The sequence below is a fragment of the Myotis brandtii genome, unplaced genomic scaffold, assembly GCF_000412655.1.
Source record: "Myotis brandtii unplaced genomic scaffold, ASM41265v1 scaffold298, whole genome shotgun sequence".
Classification (NCBI taxonomy): Eukaryota; Metazoa; Chordata; class Mammalia; order Chiroptera; family Vespertilionidae; genus Myotis; species Myotis brandtii.
This window is the reverse complement of record NW_005361391.1, coordinates 3,019,493-3,041,123: the sequence shown is the minus strand read 5'-3', so window position 1 is coordinate 3,041,123 and position 21,631 is coordinate 3,019,493. Positions and strand designations below refer to the sequence as shown.

General features: G+C 43.2%; 1 protein-coding gene across 5 annotated transcripts in view; it reads left to right on the top strand.

Annotated features, from left to right (window-relative positions):
• The window catches only part of DUSP22 (dual specificity phosphatase 22), a 56,149-nt gene that overhangs the window by 25,933 nt on the left and 8,585 nt on the right, over nucleotides 1-21,631 (top strand). For all 5 annotated transcript variants that reach the window (XM_014542319.1, XM_014542320.1, XM_014542318.1 and 2 more), the window contains exon 4: nucleotides 15,275-15,324. In XM_014542319.1, coding sequence (XP_014397805.1) covers nucleotides 15,275-15,324 — 50 coding nt within the window. The remainder of the gene's footprint in view (nucleotides 1-15,274; nucleotides 15,325-21,631) is intronic.

The window sequence follows — 21,631 nt, the reverse complement described above, 5'->3', positions numbered from 1 at the left end:
ATCCTTGTCACTTAGGTCAGTAGGTACACAGCATTCATTTCAGTCACCTTAATCTTTAAAAGGAGAAGATAGTCCAAAACACAGATTTCAAATGTACAGGTTTCATTTTCAATATCAATTATGTTCTATTTCTACTTGATTCAGTTAAAAGAGTTTCTGACCTTTTTTAGGATTCATAATTCCCCTTGTTATGTAGTTTGAAGCATTGGGCAAGATTTCATATTTGGATTGGCCATTGTTTCCAGTGTGGATGATTTCAGTATTTTGGCATTGCAAAAAATACCACAGTCAGATCACTGATGAGTACAGGACCTTTGGAAACAAACCATTGTTGGGCCTGGAATGGTTTTCAGATTGACAGCTGTTTCCAGTGAGCCTCAGTTGTTTTCACCTCTCTAGGAAATTCTTTGATGCCGTCCAAATATCAGTGATACCCACTATACCAAAGGCTTGCAGCAGCTTTCCTGTGTTGAGGTAAATTTGTTTGAAGCCAACCTCAGACTTAAATAGAAATGACTCAAATAGAAATGATTATGGTAGGTATCGAAAACTGTCTAGTAATTGCTCTTTCTCGAGTCAAGTGGTGTCTGAGCTCCTTGTATGGGGACAGTCAAGAGCAAAAGGCAGCTCCAGCTGGCTGCTGACCTCTTCCTTGGTGACAAGCTGACTTGCAAGTGGAGTTCTAAAGCCAGAATGGACTAGAAGGAGCTTGAAATCTTCTAGTACTTCCTGGATTGTAGAGAGGAATTGTTGTTTGTCTCTGAATGACAGAGATCTGTGTTAAGCTTCCTGTGTCTCGCTTTCTAGAGCCTCTGCACATCAGCTAGGGACTTCTCTGTAGTACTCATACTTACTGACCAGTGTCTTCACACACCTGAAGACTTCCTCAGACTATTTCTCTAAATCGAGAAACTGTCTGAGGACTGTTCACAGACTGGTTCTCTAAATCGAGTCCCAGTTTCTTGAGCATTTCTTACTGAACCCCCTTCTGGTCCACCTCTCCTGATTCCCTGTGTGACCAAGTACCAAGCACATTGTGTGCGAGGTGCTGTGTTCCCAGAATGGGCTTACCTAGTTTGCTTCCCTCCCAGTCCTCAACGGAGAATATGCCAGTGGCAGGAATAACAGGACCTCCAAACCCAGGTCCTACATGAGCTGTCCTCTGGGCCACAGCTGGAGTGGTAGGTAAGGCATTGACAATGGCAACTAGAGTGCCAGAAAGTGCTGCACTGCTCAGTGTGGATGATATGGAGGTTCTGTCGGTTTATACAAGACCCTCATGCCCATGGGCTGGAGGGATGGGAGAGACTTCATAAAGAGGGGTGTTGAAGCAGCCTCCTAGGACTAGAATGGTTTGGTTCAGTAGGGAGCTGTGTCTCAGGAGGAACACTTCCAGGCTGGCCAGGAAGGGGAAATAGGCCCAGAGCCACTGCGAATGTGCAGGTCACCTGCTTATAGAATAGAAAAGGTAGCCCCTCGGTGACAGTCAGAAGGAGGCAGCTCCAGCTGGCTGGGGTGACAGCGGTGCCATCTTCATTTCTCCTTTTAGTTAAGTTGGGAGTTACTCCCTCAGATTCAGAAAATGTTTTATTGAATAACTACCTTGTAGCAGGGATTGGGAATAAAATACAAAGAGAGGTAAGATGGGCCCAGCATTAAGAAGGGACAGGCACTGAAGTCCTTACAACAGTGTAGAGTTGCACTACATCACATAGGGAGGGTCCCTGAGACACCCAGGAGAAAATGGCTCACCTGTGAGGCCAGCCAGGCTTTGCCAAGGAGTTGACACTTTGGTGCCATCCTAAGGATATAGGATAACAGAGGTTTTCCAAGTAGTAATGGTGAGCAGGAACAGTTGGAGTGGAACATGGGCTCCTGGGTAATAAAGCACACGTGTGCAGGCGAGCACAGGGCATGCAGCGGTGCAGGCGTGCAGAGGTAAGGTGTGTTCTGGGACTCATAGAGGCCCAGGGGAGTAGGTCTGTAGGGTGGCCAGGCTGGGAAGGGAGTCCCACAGCAGATTCGGAAGGGTTTCATTTGTCAAGTGGAGTTCTGTATTGTGCAAAGCAGAGACTTAGCAAAGATTTTAAAACGAAGTCAAGTGACATACTTTGGATTTCTCTTCCAGGGTTTGACTAGGGAAAGAGATAGAGTGAGGGAAATTGGTATCAGGCAAGCTATTGGGAAGCTCTTACAGTACTCCTGGTCATAAGTGGTGAGGGTTTGAATTGAGGTACTGGGGAATGGGATTTTTTTCCTAGAAGTCATTTCTACAAAGTGACACTGCAAAGTTGAAAATCAAAGGATGGAAAAAGATTCTCTAGCACACATGAACCCAAGGAAAGGTGGCATAGCAGTAGTTTTATCAGATGAACAGAACTGAAAGCAAAAGAAAAGAATTGAAATAAGGGGAACTTGGGGTTGCCTTATAAAACAGCTTCAAAATATAGAAAGCCATTTCTCAAGTGGAAAATAGGAATTGTTTGCGGGTTAAATGTGGGGAGTGAAGCAGGGGAGATGTTAAGGATGCCTGAGGTCACAGCTTTGAGGATTGAAAGGACAGCTTGTGCCACCAATGGATGTTAGAGCTTCAGGAGGTGGAGACAGAGTTGAAAAAGGACCAAGCTCACTTCTGGGTGAGATGCTCATGTGATATTCCCAATGAGATAAAAATGCATGTGCCGGGCTCAGGTGAGCGATCTAGGCTGGAGATGATTTCAGCATCCTCAGCTATGCCATTGAGGTTGAATAAAACCATGCAAGAAGTGCTCCTACAGCGTGACCGGGATGGTAGAAAATGAACAGAATGCAGGGAGGGTGAAGCATCTGGCTTTAAGTGGTGGCATAGCATTCAGAGCACAGGACCCCATATGTTGTGTGGTGGAGACATATGGATTGTTATTTCGAAGGCCATGCCCTTTTATGGTTCTAGTTAGTCTCAACTATGTTGAGTCTAGTCCTTGTTGTTTCCTGCAGGGGCACCCCAGAGCACAGAGTGGTTGGAGAGGAGAAGCTCTGGGCAGATATTCTGCAGTTCTTTGGCCACTAACCCTTAACAAGAAGTCTCTCTTGCTTGGCCATGTTCAGTGCTTTGGACAAAGGAAGTGACATCAGAGCATATCTGGAAAGCTTTAAGAGGGGTGCAATTTTCGAAGGAGTTTAAAAGGGAGGAGCTGCTTAGTGTCAAGGGAAGAACCAAGGCGAGTATCCATGGAGGGGGCCCTGGGTATCCTGGTGGTGATGGCATGCTGAGGGTTGCTGGCAGGCGCCTTGGTGAGGCCCTTCCACCGGCAGTCAGACATTTGAGAAGTAACAAATGGTTGCTTGGTTAGGACCCAAAGCTGGTTCATGGCTCTCGGTACCATCATTGTTTGTAGCCACAAGAAAAATAATGACTTAGAGGTGGCCTGGTGTACTGAAGTATGCTTTAAGCAAGTTTGCCGTTTTCAGGTGCTTGTAATAATGCATTGCTGGCAGGGACCGCAGGTGGACTGTGTGCTGCCACACCTGCAGGGGAAGTGATCAGCCTGATTTTAAAAGCCATGAGCGAAGCAGTGCACCCAGCTAGTATCATCACCTTGGTGCCGGCTGCATGAGCAGGTCATGCCCACACTGTGCCTTGAAGTGTGCCCCTCGCTATTTCTGACTCCTGGGATGTTTGGAGAACTTTGTGTACTGAGGCCCAGCTCAGTGTTGAACCCGGGTTTGAACTGAGAAATTATTTATCTCCTCTCAGTTATCACCACAACTAGTATAGGTGTCAAATGTCAGCATTCATTATTGAGCAGGGCATCAGAAAATGCAGGCCACAGCTGCTCCCAGCATGGGGAGAAGGGAGGGAGTGTGTGCCTGAGTCTGGACTACAGCCTCTGTCCTTTGAAGGTCAGCTTGTGGACATGCTTATTTGCTTCTCAGACTTTTCCCCAACTAAAGGGAGAAAATTTATTAAGTCTATTAAGCAAGACACATAGCCACCTGCCAGAGAAAGGAGAGGACAAGTGGGAAAGCTGCCACGGGTCATCCCTTTATTATTTTATTAATGACTGCAAAGGGACCACTTTTCTGACATGGTGTGAGGCATCTGAAGTTGAGCCACCGGTCTTAGAAACTTTTCCTAAGCAGAGGATCTTAGAGACTGTTTCCAAGTGTACTGGCCTTTAGAGCAAGTGGTCAAGGTCTAGCAATGGTGAGAATGGTCTGACTTGAATTTACTATTTAATGAAATACCTTGTCACAGAAACCAGCCCTACCACACCCAAGCAGGAGGAAGCTTCAGATCTACTGCAAATGATTGCTAACTTAAACTGCATTATTTAACACCCTGAACCTACACTCTAAAGACAAAATAAATCTCATAGCTAACAAAGTAAGAATGTTTTCAAGCATTTGATTTTTTTAAATGTTCTCCAAGCGAGGCCGCCCCCCTCTTCTGACGGAGCCTGTCTTGCTGCTGCTCCTGCATTTGCAGTGGGATTGTGGTGAATGGCGTCACCCAGTCACCTCAAGGTCCTGCTGACTCAAGTGAGAAGCCTCTGGCTACTTGGTGGCCCATGCTCTCTCTCTCTCCCCTTGTGAGTTCCCCTCGCATAGGCTCTAACCAAGGTGGCCTGGGACTTCCTTCTGTACGCAGTGCAAGAGGATGCAGCTGTCAGAGTAAAAATAGCCCATTGGATTGCTTTCAATGGCAGCCGTGGGGAGAGAAGACTTGGTGAAGTGCTGCCCTTTGAAGGAAGGCCCTGGAACACTGACCAGCCAGCACTTAGAGCAGAGCAGAGAAGATGCTCCCCTCCTCTGTTGCTTTTGGGACATAGAAAATGTAGGGATTGAGTGCAATCTCTAATGACCCACCTCACCTGGGTATAGAGGTCCAGGCTCCCTCGTATTCAGGGGAAATGGAGAGTTGCTGTTCTCTGCTTTGCTTCTCTGTGCCAACTCTGAGCTTGGTAACCCCTCTTGGTGGCTCACACAGGTGACTTTATGACGTCTACCCTGTGCACATTGTTTGCCTTCCCATGTCGGACTGGCCAGCTCTCTCAGGCAGCTCCCTGCTCTATGTCAGTGTTTGCTTCTTTCTAGAAACCAATTCTAGGGTCTGATCCCACATGGAGGATGTGACATTAGGCCCAAAGGATCACAAATTTTATTTAGAAAAATCTTAAGTGCTATGAATTGTGTCTAAGCCTAAAGACAGTGGCCGTCTTCTAAGTCGACACTTGCCCTGCTATGGATCTGTCATTTTGTGATAGTGAGGGAGTCTGCCACCTGGTCGGCTTAGCAATCTGTGAAAGAGACTACAGTGTTTCAGTGTCATGCTGCTGCCTGGGTAGAGGGCTGATTGGAGAAGGAAAACCATTACCTTGCCAAGAAGGTGAGGACAGCTAGGACAGGTGCACTTGTCCAGGTCTCTGAGACCTCTGGGAGAGTGCGCGTGGCTCTACACTAGTTCCTCTGGCTCGTCTGCTTGTGGCCTTCAGTGCCTGGTGTGCGAGGTACCACGTTTGCAGGTAACGAAGGACTGCCATCATGGTGGAGGCCACTGACAACAACTCGCCTTCCACAATTTACTTAGCACCCACCAACTGCTCTCAATATATTGCATCTAGTGTCCATGTTTAACCAGTCCTATATTAGAGGAAAACCCCTCGTCTCTTTCTCTCACAGAGTAGGAAGAGAACTGAGCACAATTGATGATTAAAAGTTGCAGTCCTAAGGACATGGCATGCTGTATCAAATGATTAAATGTCAAGGGAAAATATGCACAGAATGACTCCAGTCAGCAAAATGACTTCGTGAAGTGTCACTGTCTAGACCAGGGCTTGGCACACTTTTTCTATCAAGGGCAATAAATATGTTGGGCTTTGTGTGCCCTGAGGTTTCTGTGGTGGTATCCTTGTCCCCTGTAGTGTGAAAGGAGCTCGAGATAATGTCAGTGAGCAGATGTAGCTGGGTCCCAATAAATAGGGGCCTCAGTTTGCCAGCTCTGGTCCTCACAGCCAGGTGGATGGAGCATAGCTGGGACAGACCTCAGTGACTGGGCCAGTATATTCCAGGAGCATGTGTTGGGTCCAAAGCTTGGAGCCATTTACTCCACAATTTAATGCAAGTTCTGGAAATTTCTGAGCATTTTGCCTGCTTTCACCTTAGTTATAACTTTCCTTTGTTAATGAGACCAGTCACAGTATCCTGCTGAGACCATTTAGAGTATATAGAAAACTGAAGATGGAGGCCTAGCCCTTTGTGACTACTTGAAGCTGTCCTGCCCGCCTGCCTGCACTGGACCGTGGCCCAGGTGCCTCTGCCCAGCCTGGGAACAGTGCTCCTCTGCCCAGCCTGGATTGGTGTCCCTGTGCTTAAAATTGTAACAGTGGGTCTCCCTTCCCATGTATTCCTTCCTTTACTTCACAGCATTTATTGGTGATCTTTGAAGAGAGAGGTGCTAGAATATTGAAAGAAAGATGACTAAGATAGTATCTATGCACTGAAGGGATTGGAGATCTAATGGGAGAGACTTACCATTTACGAGCGGTCGTTGTCCTATGTGCTGGTCCCCTAGTGCCTTCGTGCTCGCTTCGTGGGTGGTGTGTGCTGTGGGCACTTAGAACAGGGAGCTGGAGTGAGTCCAAGGAAAGGAGGGGAGAGGGAGGAGGGGGAAGCCTCTGAAGAGGCAGTGGGTTACATCTGGGAGGTTTTCCTGAGAAAGTGCCACTGGGAGGAGTCCTGCAGGAGAAGAGTATTCCAGAGAGAAGTGACCACAGGAACCCGGGGAGGAGGGCAGGAAAGTACAAGACATTTGGGGAGACTCACAAGTAGGCCAGGATGCCTAGAGAGCTGGGGAAAGTAGCAGGGTGAGAGCATGAAGGGGAGGTCAGGGGGTAAGCTGCGAGTCAGTATTGCAGGACTTTGGAGAGGGTCTTCTTCATTTTGCAAACAGGAAGGACCCACTGGACTTTTTTTAGCAGCCTAGTTATGACCAGATGAAAATGTACCTTTGTATGTTTTACAAGGGGTATCTGTGGAATATTCTTGAAGTTTCTACTGCTGATTTCTCCTGATAATTCCTAAGCATGGGTTTTCATTCACGATAATTTTTATATGGTCATTTAGCATTAACATTAATTAAGTAATACTGTGCCATTACTTGGTTTGGAGACACTGTTGAAACTGGCCCTGCTTTCCTCATGAGTCACATTGAGTACATTAGCCAGTCCTCACACAGAACTGAAATCACAGAAGAGGGCTTGCGGTGGTGGGTTTGAGCTGGCGTGAGCCTCCCTCGCTGTCTTCCCATAACCCACCCTTATTGGCTCGAGGAAATCGGATGTGCTGGCTGTGCCCACGTTAGCCTTTCATTGAAATAGCTTGAGCAAAAATAAGCATTTGGGTCCTCATCTGTTGATCTGACAAGTCAAATATATGTCATTATTTGACTAACCTGAAAGAAGTCAACAGGTGTTAGAGGTTTCTCATTTGCATTTTTTTCTCACAAAATCAAACCAAGGGCTAAATCTTGTCTCTCCACTCTGACCTGACCACCCCTCCTCAACCTATCAGGCACCACAGAGTTCTTGGAAGTTGTTATTTGTAGTAGTGTTTCCTAAACTTAGCAGGTGCAGGAAGAATCGGTGGCAAATAGGTACCGTAAGAAAATTCATCTTCAGCTTAAACCTGGACTTAAAACATGAATTATGTTGCATAGCTAAAGGACTGTGTTTATCCTCTGCTCATTTTCTACAATTATTTATGTGAGACTTTTGTTACAGTACAAATAGTTAAAAAAAGATGGCCAAGAATCTCACCCCTGGGACCTTACCTGGTTTTGTTTTTTATGCTAACTTCCAGTTCTTAGTCTACAGGTATATGTAAGTTTTTGCAGATGTAATCTTTCTATGGGTATACTTTTGTATTCTACTTTTCCCCCTTAAAATGTTATTGGCTATGTGAAAAGTCTTAAATTCAGAAGTAATAATCAAAATGCACATGCCAGGTATTGGGTTTGGCTTCCATATTTCCATATCTGTAAACTGGGTGGGAATGTCCACATGCTTTCTCTGGAGCGTGCACTCTGCAGTGAGGGGCCTTGATAAAGAAGCCTGGTCATCCAGTCCAGCCTCTGCATTCGAAAGCAAGTTCAAGTTGGTGATTGCCTTCTCTGGGTTCTTCACAAGTGTGGCCAGATTATTTTTTTCAGGGTCAAATTACCTTTAGGTTTATATAAAATTCCAGGAGTAGTCAAATTCATAGAGACAGAAAAGTAGAAGGGGTGTCCAGGAGTTGGGGGAAGGAGAATATGGGGTTGGTGTTTAATGGGTACAGAATTTCCATTTGGGAAAATGAAAAATTTGGGGGGAATGGATGGAGATATAAATGTAAATATACTTAAGCCACTGAACTATTAAAAATGGCTAAAATGTTATGTGTATTTTATATATGTTATGTATAATTTACCACAATGAAATATAGTGCAAAGAGTAGTTGTCTCAAGGGGGAAAGACTCTTGTTTTTGTAATAATACACTTATCCTAGGGGGATACATTCCATGACCTCCAATGGATACCTGAAACCCTGGATTGTACAGAACCCAATTTATATATATGATATTTTTTGTCCCATCCACACATATACTTTAGGGCTTCTCCTCGACATAATCAAATTGCCAGCATCACTCCTGTTGCACTTTGGGGCCATTATGAAGTAAAAAAGGGTGAATTGAGCACAAGCACTGCGATTCCTTGACAGGTGATCTGATAACCTAAACAGCTATCAAGCGCCTGAAGGGTGGGGAGTGTCCACAGCATGGATGTGCTGGATGAAGGGATGATTCGCATCCCAGGTGGGATGTAGTGGACAGGCAAGATGTCATCATGCTACTCAGAAGGGCATGCAATTTAAAGCTTATGAATTGATGGAGGTGTGGAACAGACTGACATACCTCCATGTAGGGTTATGGACCTAAACAGCTATCAAGCGCCTGAAGGGTGGGGAGTGTCCACAGCATGGATGTGCTGGATGAAGGGATGATTCGCATCCCAGGTGGGATGTAGTGGACAGGCAAGATGTCATCATGCTACTCAGAAGGGCATGCAATTTAAAGCTTATGAATTGATGGAGGTGTGGAACAGACTGACATACCTCCATGTAGGGTTATGGCAGTGGTTGGCAAACTGCAGCTCATGAGCCACATGCAGCTCTTTGGCCCCTTGAGTGTGGCTCTTCCACAAAATACCATTCAGGCGCGCGCACGTACAGTGCTATTGAAACTTTGTGGCCCATGCGCAGAAGTCGGTATTTTGTGGAAGAGCCACACTCAAGGGGCCAAAGAGCCGCATGTGGCTCGTGAGCCACAGTTTGCCAACCACTGGGTTAGGGGGACAAGAAGAGATAAACCAAAGAACTTATATACTTATATGCACAGCCCATGGGCATGGGCAATAGGGTGATGAAGACCTGGGGGTGAGGGAGGAGATGGGAGGAGGGGGGGAAGGGAGAGAAATGGGAGATATCTGTAATACTGTCAACACTAAAAAATTTTTAATGTGAAAATTAATTTAAAAAACAAAACAAAAGGCTTATGAATTGTTTATTTCTGGAATCTTCCATTTAATATTTTTGGACTGTGGTTGACCGTAGGTAACTGAAACCACAGAAAGCAAAACCTCAGATAAGGAGGGGACTACTGTATAAGCTGTGGTCTTGCTTCTGGTCAGGTGTGGGATAGTCCAAATTTAAATTTGTTTTAATTTAATGTTTCTTTTTTGTAATCAGTTTTGTTGAGAGTATTGTGAGATTAGCTCTTCATAGGGTCCCCAGTTTATTTTGCTCAACTCACTAATGGGTGTTAGATGACTAATTTTAATAAAGAGTTCTGTGTTTGGGAACTGCAAAGTCCAATTCATTGTAACACTCTAATATCTCGTAAATGTGGTTGTCGAAGAAAAAGTGCCACCTCTCTAAGAGGACCTCTCCTATGTCCACACCCATGCTGCTGCTGGCACTTGATGGGCTAAGATGAAAAACCAAGGTTTCCAATCATTAGCAGCTAAAGTGACTCTTCCATTGCCGAGACGTCCCTATTCTGGCCCTTTGAAAACTCCCTCTCCTGCTACTTACATTTTCTCTTAGGTTTTGATGGGTCATTGCAGAGAATATAATTATATTTTGTAACTAGCTTGCATTAACTTTCCTGGGAGAGAGGAAACAGATTTTGAAGGGCTTTATCTTTCCTTTGAAAAGTAGAATGTCAACTAGGTTCTTGAGATGACTCTTACTTACGATGTTTCAGAAAGAAAAGACCAGTGAATTTTAGAAATTGTACTTGAAAAAGCGAGAGTTTGATCTCTTTACTAGTCCTGAAATCAGAATCTTCCCCTACTTTGAAGTCTTTGCTTGCATACCATTTTAGGTGTATTCTTTCGTTTCAGGCCCAAAGGCCAAAACTTACTTTTGGTGGTTACTATGCTTGTTGAAACAGAAAACTGAACAATATTAGGACTTTTGAGAATGTGCATTTAGAAAGCTTTAACCTTTTGTTCAAGAGCCTCTGAGATACTTTCTAAAACTACTCTCAGCCACTGATGTCTAATGTTTCTTTCAAAGCCCATTACAAAAACTTGATCCAAGAGGTTTACTGGGCAGATCTCACGTGACTCTTACTGTCCTGTGTTTTCCTAATCTTTTCTACATTATGTCTGCTGGTTGGTATGTTCCTTGGTATTATGAATATTCCCTATGCGTGTGGTCAGTATAATAAGAGCTTTTCTAGAATTCTCTGCCTTTTTCCTCTCCCTAGCCCCCTCTTAGGCCATGCTCTGAACATGTCAGGCCATTTAAATTGCCAAAAGAAAGGAGCTGCTCTTTCTTTTCCTTCATAGAAATCATGAGAGTCTTAATGCATAGACTCAGTTTTTGGGAGGGTGTGGGGAGGGGGCGGAGGTTCTGTATTTTAGTGCAGTCTTGGGCCAGCTGTCTGAACTGAAAATTTGTAATGTGACATTTATTAGCTCCATAAAAGTTTAATATTAATTGGCTTTCCACCAACCACTTTTTGAAACATCATGGAAAGTACTGAGTTTTTATTTATTTAGTAAGAATTTTCTTTTAAAAAGGAGATAATCAATTTTAGCTTTATGTATTTTTTAAACATTAGAGGTAATGTGAAGTAGTAAATACCTAAAATGCTATGCTAATGGTAATGCTGCTATTTTTAGAACTTACGCTTTTTTTCAGATCATTCTAGAATATTTATATTCTTTTGTTTTACTTTAAGTTTGATATACTTTCCATAATTTAGCTGCAGACATACACAGGATATCCTGTCCCTTATCTCTGTCTCTGTGGACCTCAGTACTAGAGAATGGTCTTATATAGGTCCAATTAAAAGGAAAATCGATTCCATATCACATTTGCAGAGCCAGGTCTGTTGCTACTAGGATAATTTTAGGTTTATCCAGACTTCTCATGGTGTTGTGATCCTTTGTGCTGCCCGACTCCTGCAGCTTTCTGAATTAGTAATTAACGGCTATGAACTGTACACATGTGCAGGCATCCAAAGCCTTTTTCAGGTACTTGATGTTCTGTGCCTGTGGCCTCCAAGAGAGATACTTTCTGTGCTTTGTTAATGACTAAGCCAAGATAAATAGATGGTCTTGGGGGCAAGCAGCTGAGCATTTCGACAGTTTTGACTCCTTTCTTTACTCATTTGCATAGGTTGTTCCCTTCTCATTGTAGATCACAGTGAGATGCATCTTAGCCGGTCCCACAGGAGCAGGCAGGCAGGAGATCAGAGTCTGCAGAGTCATGCAGTGTGCCTTGCGCAGCGTGGCTGCAGGTCCGGCCTGGTTTCCTTGCTCACAGGGATAAGGCATGGGTGCCTGACAACATTTTCCTTCCCCTGCACTTCTTGTAGTGTGATCTTTATGTTAGCAGTTTTTCGCCTTGTTTTCATTATCAGCAGACATTTAGTGAGTGCCTACCTACTATGTGTCAGGCACCATTCCAGGGAAGGTTAGTGTTGTATCTTTGAGAGATCCTACCTTATGTTTTATATTTTCTCTGTCCTGCCTTAACAGTATGGGATCCCCAAACTCATGGCCGAGAGCTATTGTGTTCTTCCTTAGAAGCTTCACAGATGGGAAGCTGTACATGCCGAATCTCAATGCCAGCCAGTGAAGGAAGGGGAGGGGTACACCACAGACCAAAGCGGCCTCCTCCAAAGTTGCCTTGTCCCTCTCGTCTGCTGTAGCTCAGGAAGGAAGGGGTCCCCTTTGTCATTTTCCTGCCTTGTGGGACTGGCCTCCTTTCCTTGTACATTATGCCTAAGGAAGCACAGTGCTTTCTAACCACATTGCTGTTGGCATTTAATGCTCTAAATAAGCTAAGAGTTTTTTAGCCTCCGCTTCTTGCCACTTTCTTCCTTTCCTTCATTTTTTCTTTCCTCCAATATATGGACTATGCTGACTTCAGATTCTAGATTTTAGATTTTAGAATCAAGTGGCTGTCAGTCAGCATGTGTGACAGGCAAGCGTCTTCACTCTCTGTGAGGGGAACCATCTCAGCGTCCTTGATTAATTTATGTTGCTCGGACTGATTGATGATCACAGTGGAAGGGAAGGTGGGAACCTGAAAATCCTCTCGTCCCTCTGGAAGTATTCTGAAAGAGGTTGGAGGAAGTGTCTGGAGGAAAGAATTTCACAAGCTTCTGGGCCTGATCCATGGCCAACTCTCACTTTAAGGAAAAAAAGTGAGTCATTTCAGTGGTGGATGTATGAAATGATCATTGTGTGATCTACACCAACAAGTTTGTTTGGCCTCTATGGACAGAAGGAGTGAAATGACTTTTTTTCACAGTATAACATCCATCCCATTTTCTTTCCCTTTAAATCACTGCACCAATACCTATCTGATTTTGGAGGTGCTTGGGAACTTCAGACAACTGCCTCAGTCCTTCCAGCAGAGCACAGTACTGCGTCCAGGGAAACGGAGACAGGGGGCAATTCAGGACGACAAAGCAAGACGTGAAAGAGGAATAATCTGCTGGTTCGCTTTCTTCTGGCAGCTGATCCTTAATTTTTATCCTTGGTGCATTAAAGCCTGTGTGATCTCACATAAAGTGCTCCCATCTGGACAAGCAGTGATAAAACGTGTCTTCTTCAAGGCCCAAAAGACCCTTTGTTGGGAGATGTAATGATTGACTCAAAGCTGGAAAAAATATATGTTTGGGAACTAAGTAGGGAAATGAGTTTTTTTTTCTAGCCTCTCATAAAAGTAGGAGACAGGAAGGGGAATTCTCTTACTTGTGTCTTCGTGGCAGACAACAGGTTTCACGCTGAGTCCGCATCAGCAGGAAGGGGTTTGTTGAGAGCTTATTTATTGTCTCCTCAGAGAAGCTGGAGAAATAGGATTTCAGCTGAAATTCCCGGAACAATTCCCAGACCATATCATACAACTGGCCCAGTGAGGTCTGCTGCCGCCTCTGCCACCATCTGCACCTGCCCAGCAGGTGCTCTTTACCCATTCTACTCTTCCCATGTCCTGTTTCCAAATCTGCCTGGTGTGGGTTTGTCAGATGATGGAACCCGGCCCTGAGTCTGCACCCTAAAAGCAAAGGAGGATGAAAAATGTAGTTGGTGTGGACTCTGTATTGAGAAAGTGGGGTTCACTATGTAAGGGAGCATCAAAATGTGGAGCTGTTCCCTGGCTGGGTTGGCTCAGTTGGTTGGAACATTGTGCCATGTACCAAAAGTTTGCAGGTTCAATTACCGGTCTGGGCACATACCTAGGTTTTGGGTTCAGTCCCCAGTCGGGATCTTTAAGGGAGGCAACCAATCAATGTTATCAATGTCTGTCTCTCTTTCTTTCTCTCTCTCTCTCTCTCTCTCTCATCAATAAACATGTCCTCAGGTGAAGATTTTTAAAAAATGTGGAGCCCAACTAGTGAGGTTCAGAGGTTGAGTGTTGGCTATGAACCAGGAGATCATGGTTTGATTTGGTGGGGGCACATGCCCAGGTTGCGAGCTTGATCCTCAGTTGGCGGGGGAGGGTGTGTATGCAAGAGGTGACCGATCAGTGATTCTCTCTCCTCATTGATGTTTCTATCTCTCTCTCCCTTCCTCTCTGAAATCAATACAAATATAGATAGATAGATAGATAGATAGATAGATAGATAGATAGATAGATAATTTTTTTAAACGTGGAGCTGTGACAGGGTTTGGGCCAGCCACAAATTTAGATGTTCCTTACAAGACTACATTAGCAAGTACAGCATAGATATTCCTAATGACAGGAATTAATAGTAAAATTTTAACAAACAACTGCAAACTTTTCAAAAGTCCTAGAAGACATTATTTTATGACTTTGTCTGCTGAGGGAACTATAGTTGTCTAAACTATCCTACATGCTTGTCCTTCATTTACTCTCTTACATTGGTTTTTGTTCCAGTTACTGATGTGTTCCCAGACACTTATTTCTCATGACACAATGGCAAGAGTCCATGAGGTTAGGCTACCAGAGAGGAGGCTTAAAAATGGTCCATTTAAGTCTTTATGAAGCCAAGGTTGCTGAGACATCTAGTCTTTGTATTTTCACTTGACACTGAAGACCTTTTAAACTATACTTTAAGTCCTTCTGACGAAGAAACAACTAAAATTTAATAAAACTGAAATTTAACCTGATTTTTATGCAGCATGAATTGACATAAAAATTTTTATAGAAGTTTGTTTTTTCAAACTATTTATTTTTTAAAAAGACCTATTAATTTAGTAAATAAGTTTTGCTTTTCTGGAAAGGAGACATAATAAATCACATTACTTCCCATGTGTAGAAACTCCTATCATGTAGGTACATCAGTGAAATTGAAATCTCCTCATACTAAATTTGATAAACTGTACCATAATGTTACAATTTTCAGATATCATGTTAAGGTTTTACTACCAGTGGATCCTAAATAAAATTGATAAAAATGTGAAACATGTAAACGAGCATCTGAGGTGAGGGCTCTGGAATTTGTACCACTTACTGGGAAGTACCCAGTTGTTTCACTTTTTGATACCCCCTGTCTACAAGCTGTTTCCAAACCAGAGCATGAACATTTGTATACACGGTCATGGAAAATAATCAGGAACCTTAATTAAAGAGTTTTCCCCAGTTCCTTGGCAACAAAAGATGAGTGACAAACTTCTCCTTTTTATTTTTTATTTTTTTGACCTTAGTAAATAGTTCCTTCAAATATTTTTCTATACTGGGTATCATCTTTTAAATTTATTTTTTTATCATTCTACAGGGGGTTAAATACCTGTGCATTCCAGCAGCGGATTCACCATCTCAAAACCTGTAAGTTGTTTTTTTTCTGTATTATTTGGGGATATTAAAAATGGCTAAAGGACTGCAACGTCAAATACGGAAAGGAGAGTAGAGTCTTGGGGCCGCGGGACCCTTGCTGCTGTGCACAGCTGCTGCCTCATCAGAGAGGAGGTGAGGCCCACGCAGGTGTGAGCTGCCCAGTGGGGGCAGCCTGGAGCCAGAGGCGAGCTTGGTTTGCTGGTGGTCTGTACAGTAATTGATGAGCAGTCTGTAAGAAGAGTCTGGTTTTTAAAAAGGACCTCAGATCGAACTATTAGCATGCTCATCCTTTCTCTAGCAGCACACCCTTCCAGGAGCTGTGGGTTTTGTGTAAAGTAACACATCCAATAGAAACAGACTGTAAGCACAATGCAGTCACACTTAGAATTTTGAGTTTGCTGGGAGGCGTATTAAAAAAGTAAAAAGAAATCAGTGATAAGAATTTTAGTAATGTTTTATTTACAATAGTATATCCAAAATACTTCCATTTCAACCATGTGCTAAGTATTTTTAAATGAGATATTTTACATCCTTTTTTTCATAGTAAGTCTTCAAAATCAAGCAAGCTTTCTTTACACTGCCAGCACATCTCAGATCGGATCAGCTTTATGTCAAGTACTCCACGGCCACATGTGGCTAATGGCCACTCTGTGGCACAGTGTATTTGTAAAGTCTGTCCGAGTCCAGTGAACAGATCTTCCTGGTTTAGGAAAGTCCAGCCCTCTGTTTCTTCACAGTTGAGTACATCTTTGACACGGTTTTGTCTCTACAAAGAGAAATGTGTCCTTGCTATCTTTTCCAGATCAACAGCCATTATATGGAGACCCGTAGGAGTAGGCTTTGGTAGAATGGAGGACAGGTCTCTGGAGACCCACTGCAGTTATGGCTCTAACGTTCACACTCTTTAGTTTCCAGAAGTGATCCAGAAAGGCCATGGCAGGGAGTAAAGTTTTACTGAAACATGGATTTGAACCTAGCAGGCTGAGAGGCTAGGGGCCGAAGTAAAGTATTAACCATTCAGTGCACTCACATTCCCCAACCTCTGCCTCTCAGGCTGACCTTCTGCTGTTATTGGAGGTCAGATACAATAACACTCCTAGAATTACATATTACTTCTTTCCATCAGGAAAATTAAAAGCTATGGTAGTGTTGTGAATTTGGGATTCCATAGACTTGTCGGGACACATCCCTTGTGATTCTCACATTCTATTGCCTGCAAATCCTACATATCAGAAGTACGGACTGCAGAATTTTACATGTAGGATCCCAAGTATCTAGCCTCTCTAAAAGCTATCAAAGTGTTACATTAACCAAACTTGATTTTTCACTGCTGCAGAGAAGAGAAATCACAGGCTAGGCAGTAATTTTGTGCAATCTACCTGTTTGAGAAAAAAAATGGGGCTAGATGCAGACAGATTGATGTGGGGAAGGATGAGAGGGATAGGTCAGGGCACAGGTGGTAGATCAGGAAAGGGAAGGGGTAGATGGAAGTGGGGGCAAATACATTCTACCCAGGGCTCATGTTTTCAAAGTGACTCTCCACATTTCCTAGGAAAAGTCAATCTTTAAGATTGGTGGAGAAAGGATTTTACTAAGATCACTAGGAAAACAGTAGTAGCTTAGGTCTGGAGGGAGGGGAAGATGCTTTAGAGAACTTCCTTGGTTACGAGTTGTGCCAAGAAACAGAAGTGGTTGGGAGGGCATGGTATGTACGGAAGGAAGTGAGCCACTTGCCTTTCTCTGAGCCCACAGCAATCTTCTGCCTGTATTTTGGTGGCTATTTTTAGAATGGTTGCTTTGCTCTTATCTCAAACTGAGATTCTGACATACTGTTGAATTTGTCAATACCTAATTGGCTCTCTGACTCTTTGGAAGAATCAAACTGTAGCACATCTGGGCATTTGCTGTTAGGACACATGACCACGTGTACTTTGCGCTGCCCCTCAGGGTTCTCAGCGCAGTTACGAGTGAATCTCTGGGCTTGCCAGGACAGGTCCCTGACTTTCCACGTAAAGGTAGAGTAGTGAGTGTCCTGTGCTATGTGGACAAGTGAGCAGTAGACCCAAAATTGGAGATCTCAACTTTAAAACAAGTTTCAAATACCTTGGGCAAGTCAGTTCTTTCATCTGAAAAAGGCCTGCCTTTAGGATTTTGGAGGTGAGATCATATATGTGAAAGTGTTTTCTATGAACTCTAAGCACTTTTGAAAATAAGAGGATATTACTGTGTCTTGGGAATTACAGAAAAAGTAGTTGAAAATAAGTTTCGGTGTTCAGGCGGCCTGCTTCATTTCCTTGGAAGGTGTGCTTGTGGAAAGGTCAGGTGACAGGAGGGGGCAGCAGCTGCTTCTGGCAAAATCAGCCCAATCACCATCATCGTGGAGCCAGAGGACTAACCTATAAGATTTGAATTAGTTCTTGTCTATGCCAAATATGTACAACGATGTTGTTACAATATGTTTGGTTTGCCTCTTAAACCCTCTCCTTGTATTTGGATGAAAGCGTAGTGTAGGAGAGGAGTTTGCAGTTGGGAGTTATTGCAGCATCCATGTTTGGGGCTAATGATAAAACTGTGGAGAGAATGCACATTGCTGCTGTTGGAGTGAAGTCTTAGCAGAGCACAACCTCTATTGCAATTGAAAAACTAAGGCCAGACCATAGTTCACCAAAAGGCAGAAAAACTGGCACTCTGCTTCTGGGAGTTAGGCATATAGGCATTTGTGTGGTTCTTTAGGGAAACTTATTTTTAAATCCTTTGTAATAGCAACGCTTATGCATAGTAAGGTTTTGGGCATGATTCTATAAGTTTTTCTTGCTCTACTAAAATTAAATGGAGAATATGGAGTTAAGCTGAACTTTGAGCATGCCTTGTATGTTAAGACAACCTATGAAATAGCTTTTCTCTTTACCTGTTACAAATGTTTTATTGGAAAGCATCGCATGCCTTCTAAACCAGTGGTTGCCAACCTTTTGGACCTCATGGACCACCAGTGGTTCACGGACCACTGGTTGGGGACTGCTACTCCAAAAATTTCCTTAAACCAGTGGTTGCCAACCTTTTGGACCTCATGGACCACCAGTGGTCCACGAACCACCAGTTGGCGACTGCTGTTCTAAACGGAAGCATGCTTTCTGAATATAAGCAGACTACTAACTTACTATTGCAGGTGGAACAGTTGACTCTGTCTATATGACCTATCTCATTTTGTGTAGCCTGTAAATATTAGGAACATTTGAAGGCTAGAGTGAACCTTCATTTCTGTATGATCAACCATTGTGGGTGGTCAGAAGATAAATAATCTTAATGCTCTTGCTAACAAAAGAGAGAGGGATCGTGTCTCTGGGTAACCCAATTAGAACTGGTAGTTCTTTAGTGCAGCCACTTGTAATTTATGATGCCTGAGAGTTCCTATATTTTTTTTCCTTTCCATAAAGGATATTGTAATAATAATAATAATAAAAATGCCTAATAATCAAGACTGGTAAGGTTTTTAAATATTTTTAATTGATTTCAGTGAAAGGGAGAGTGGGTAGAGAAAGAATCATCAATGTGAAAGAGAAACATTCTTTGGCTGCCTCCTGTACATGACCCGACTGGGGATCGAACCTGCAACCTGGTGCCCTCACCAGAAATTGAATAGGTGACTCTGGGTGCATGGAAAGATGCTCAACTAACTGAGCCACACCAGCCAGGGTGAGAGTCCCTATATTTAATGACAAAATAAATTCTAGAAAACTGTATTGCTTATTGTTTTAAACTTATGTATTTTAAAAATTATTTCCAACTTTGAATATAACTTAAGGTTTTATATCCTAAATCTTTACCCACAGATTTCTATGCCCACAGGAATTCTTCTGCTAATTTTGATCTTTGAAACATTGCTGTCACTTGGTATTCAGTTGCTGCAAACCCGCTGCCCAGAAAGGTCAATTCTCTATCTTGGCCTCAGTACTCACTAACTCCCCATCTGATCTTCCAGGAACTTGATATGCAGAAACCTGGTTTGAGATAACATTAACACATTAAGACAGCAGTTCTCAACTTGTGGGTCGCGACCCCTTTTGGGGGTCAAATGACCCTTTCACAGGGGACGCCTAAATACATTCTGCATATCAGATATTTACATTACAATTCATAACAGTAGCAAAATTACAGTTATGAAGTAGCAACGAAAATAATTTTATGGTTGGGGGTCACCACAACATGAGGAACTGTATTAAAGGGTCGCGGCATTAGGAAGGTTGAGAACCACTGCATTAAGATTTTAGTTCTGTTTCCCCAACCACCTTGCCTTGCAAAGTCAAGGCACATGAAAATTCAGATTCTCATAGTGGCGATAACCCCCCAGATCCAGGCTGCCCACTTTGCTTGACTTGTTACAATTAGGGACATCCTGGAGTTTGTATCAACTGCACAGCTGCATGTTCTCCAAGCGGCTGATGGAGATGGGTTAGTGAATTAAGGTTTTGGAAATATTTGCTTTTGCTTTCTCTCTGTGTTTTCCTAGGGAAGCTGTTTTAACCTTACTTCTCTCACTGTAAAATAACTATCTCACACAATTTTTATAGTATTAGGTGAGATAAGTAGAAGTGTTTATGAACACTAAGCATCTGCAAAGATAAGATTTTAATTTCTGTGTATTCAAGTAAGGAGTGATAATGTACTTTGAAAGTGAGTGGTTAGGTGTATAGCAGCTTATTTTGTTCATTCTTATTTTAATGTTTATTAAGTTGGCATTTTATATGTAGACATCATTAAGGGTATAACTCTTATTTTTCATCTTCTCCTTCGGTCAAACGCAGGAGCTTGGTCTGTGCTGGGGAGTCGGCAACATTGTCTCGTTATCGTAAAGCCTTCATGACGTCCCGGGGTTGGGAATCAAACAGATTTCTAAACTGCTTGAGGTTCTCCTGAAGAGAAGAGGCATTAGAGTACAGAGAGCTGATATTTAACAATTCAATAAAACTTTCTTGCCTCATTCTACCTCCCTGTCTTTTTGTGTATTTTTATTTAGTGTAGCTGATGTCCTCTGTACTCTCTCCTATTTACATTTTTCTTTATTTTCATTGTTTAAAAAACAATTTTGCAAGATCAGAGCTAGGTGGCCCTTGATGGCCCTTCCAAACAGATGCATACACACATGAGAACTTACATACATGTGCTCACACACGGCTCCTAAGGACATTGCAGTCTATAGGAAAGAGAAATATGTGGAAAGTGTATATTGCATTTTTCATAAGGCTTTAACTTGAAGTATTTTTTAGTCTTAGACTATGTCTTTCTAGTGTTTGTAGTGTTGAACTATTCTTTGTGAAATTATTTTGTACTAGATGGTAAAGAGGGGTTTTGTTTTTTTCTTGGGTGTATTGGTTTTTTTTAGATTGCTTTTATCTTCCCAGCCGGTGTTGCTCAGCTGGTTGAGTGTCAACCTAAGAACCAGGAGATCATGGTTCAATTCCCCACCAGAGCACATGCCCAGGTTGCAGGCTCAATCCCCAGTGTGGGGCATGCAGGAGGCAAATGATTAATGATTCTCTTTCATCATTAATGTTTCTATCTCTCTCTCTCTCCCTTTCCCTTCCTCTCTGAAATCAATAAGAATATATTTAAAAATAATAATATAAAAATAAAATAACCTTATTTGCCAGAATGAAAAGTAAGGTGCAACCAACCTGATTGAAAAATGGGCACAGGGTCTGAATAGACATCTTTTCAAAGAGGAAATACAAATGACCAAAAGACATATGAAAAGACTAGAGGCCTGGTGCATGAATTCGGGTGGTGTCTGGGAGGCAATCGGGGGCGGGGCCAGCCAGGGGGAGGGGCTGAGGGCAGTTGGTGGGCCAGCCCCACTCCCTGGTCAAACTCCCAGTCGGAACTTCCAGTAGAGGGGACAATTTGCATATTAGTCTTTTATTATATAGGATATTCAACATCGCTAATTATTAGGGAAATGCAAATCAAACCCACAAAGAATGGCTATTAGCAAAAATAAATTATATACTAGTGGCCTGGTGCACAAAATTCATGGCTTTGCTGTCTGTATGGCTGCTGTGAGTAAGCCCAGCTGCCATCAGGGTGCTGGGCCATTTCTGGGCTTCAGCTTACGGAGGCAGAGTCCTCACAGGACAGGACTCTTCATGCCCACAGGGGGATCGCAGCGACCAAGACTTGTAGTCTTGGAGTACGAAGATGAACACCATATGGTGTTGCTTGGCTGCTCTCTGGAGGTCAGGAAAGCATGGCTGGCCCTGGTTCTGGTCTCTGGATGGAGAAGGAGGGGTTGGGGATGTACTGG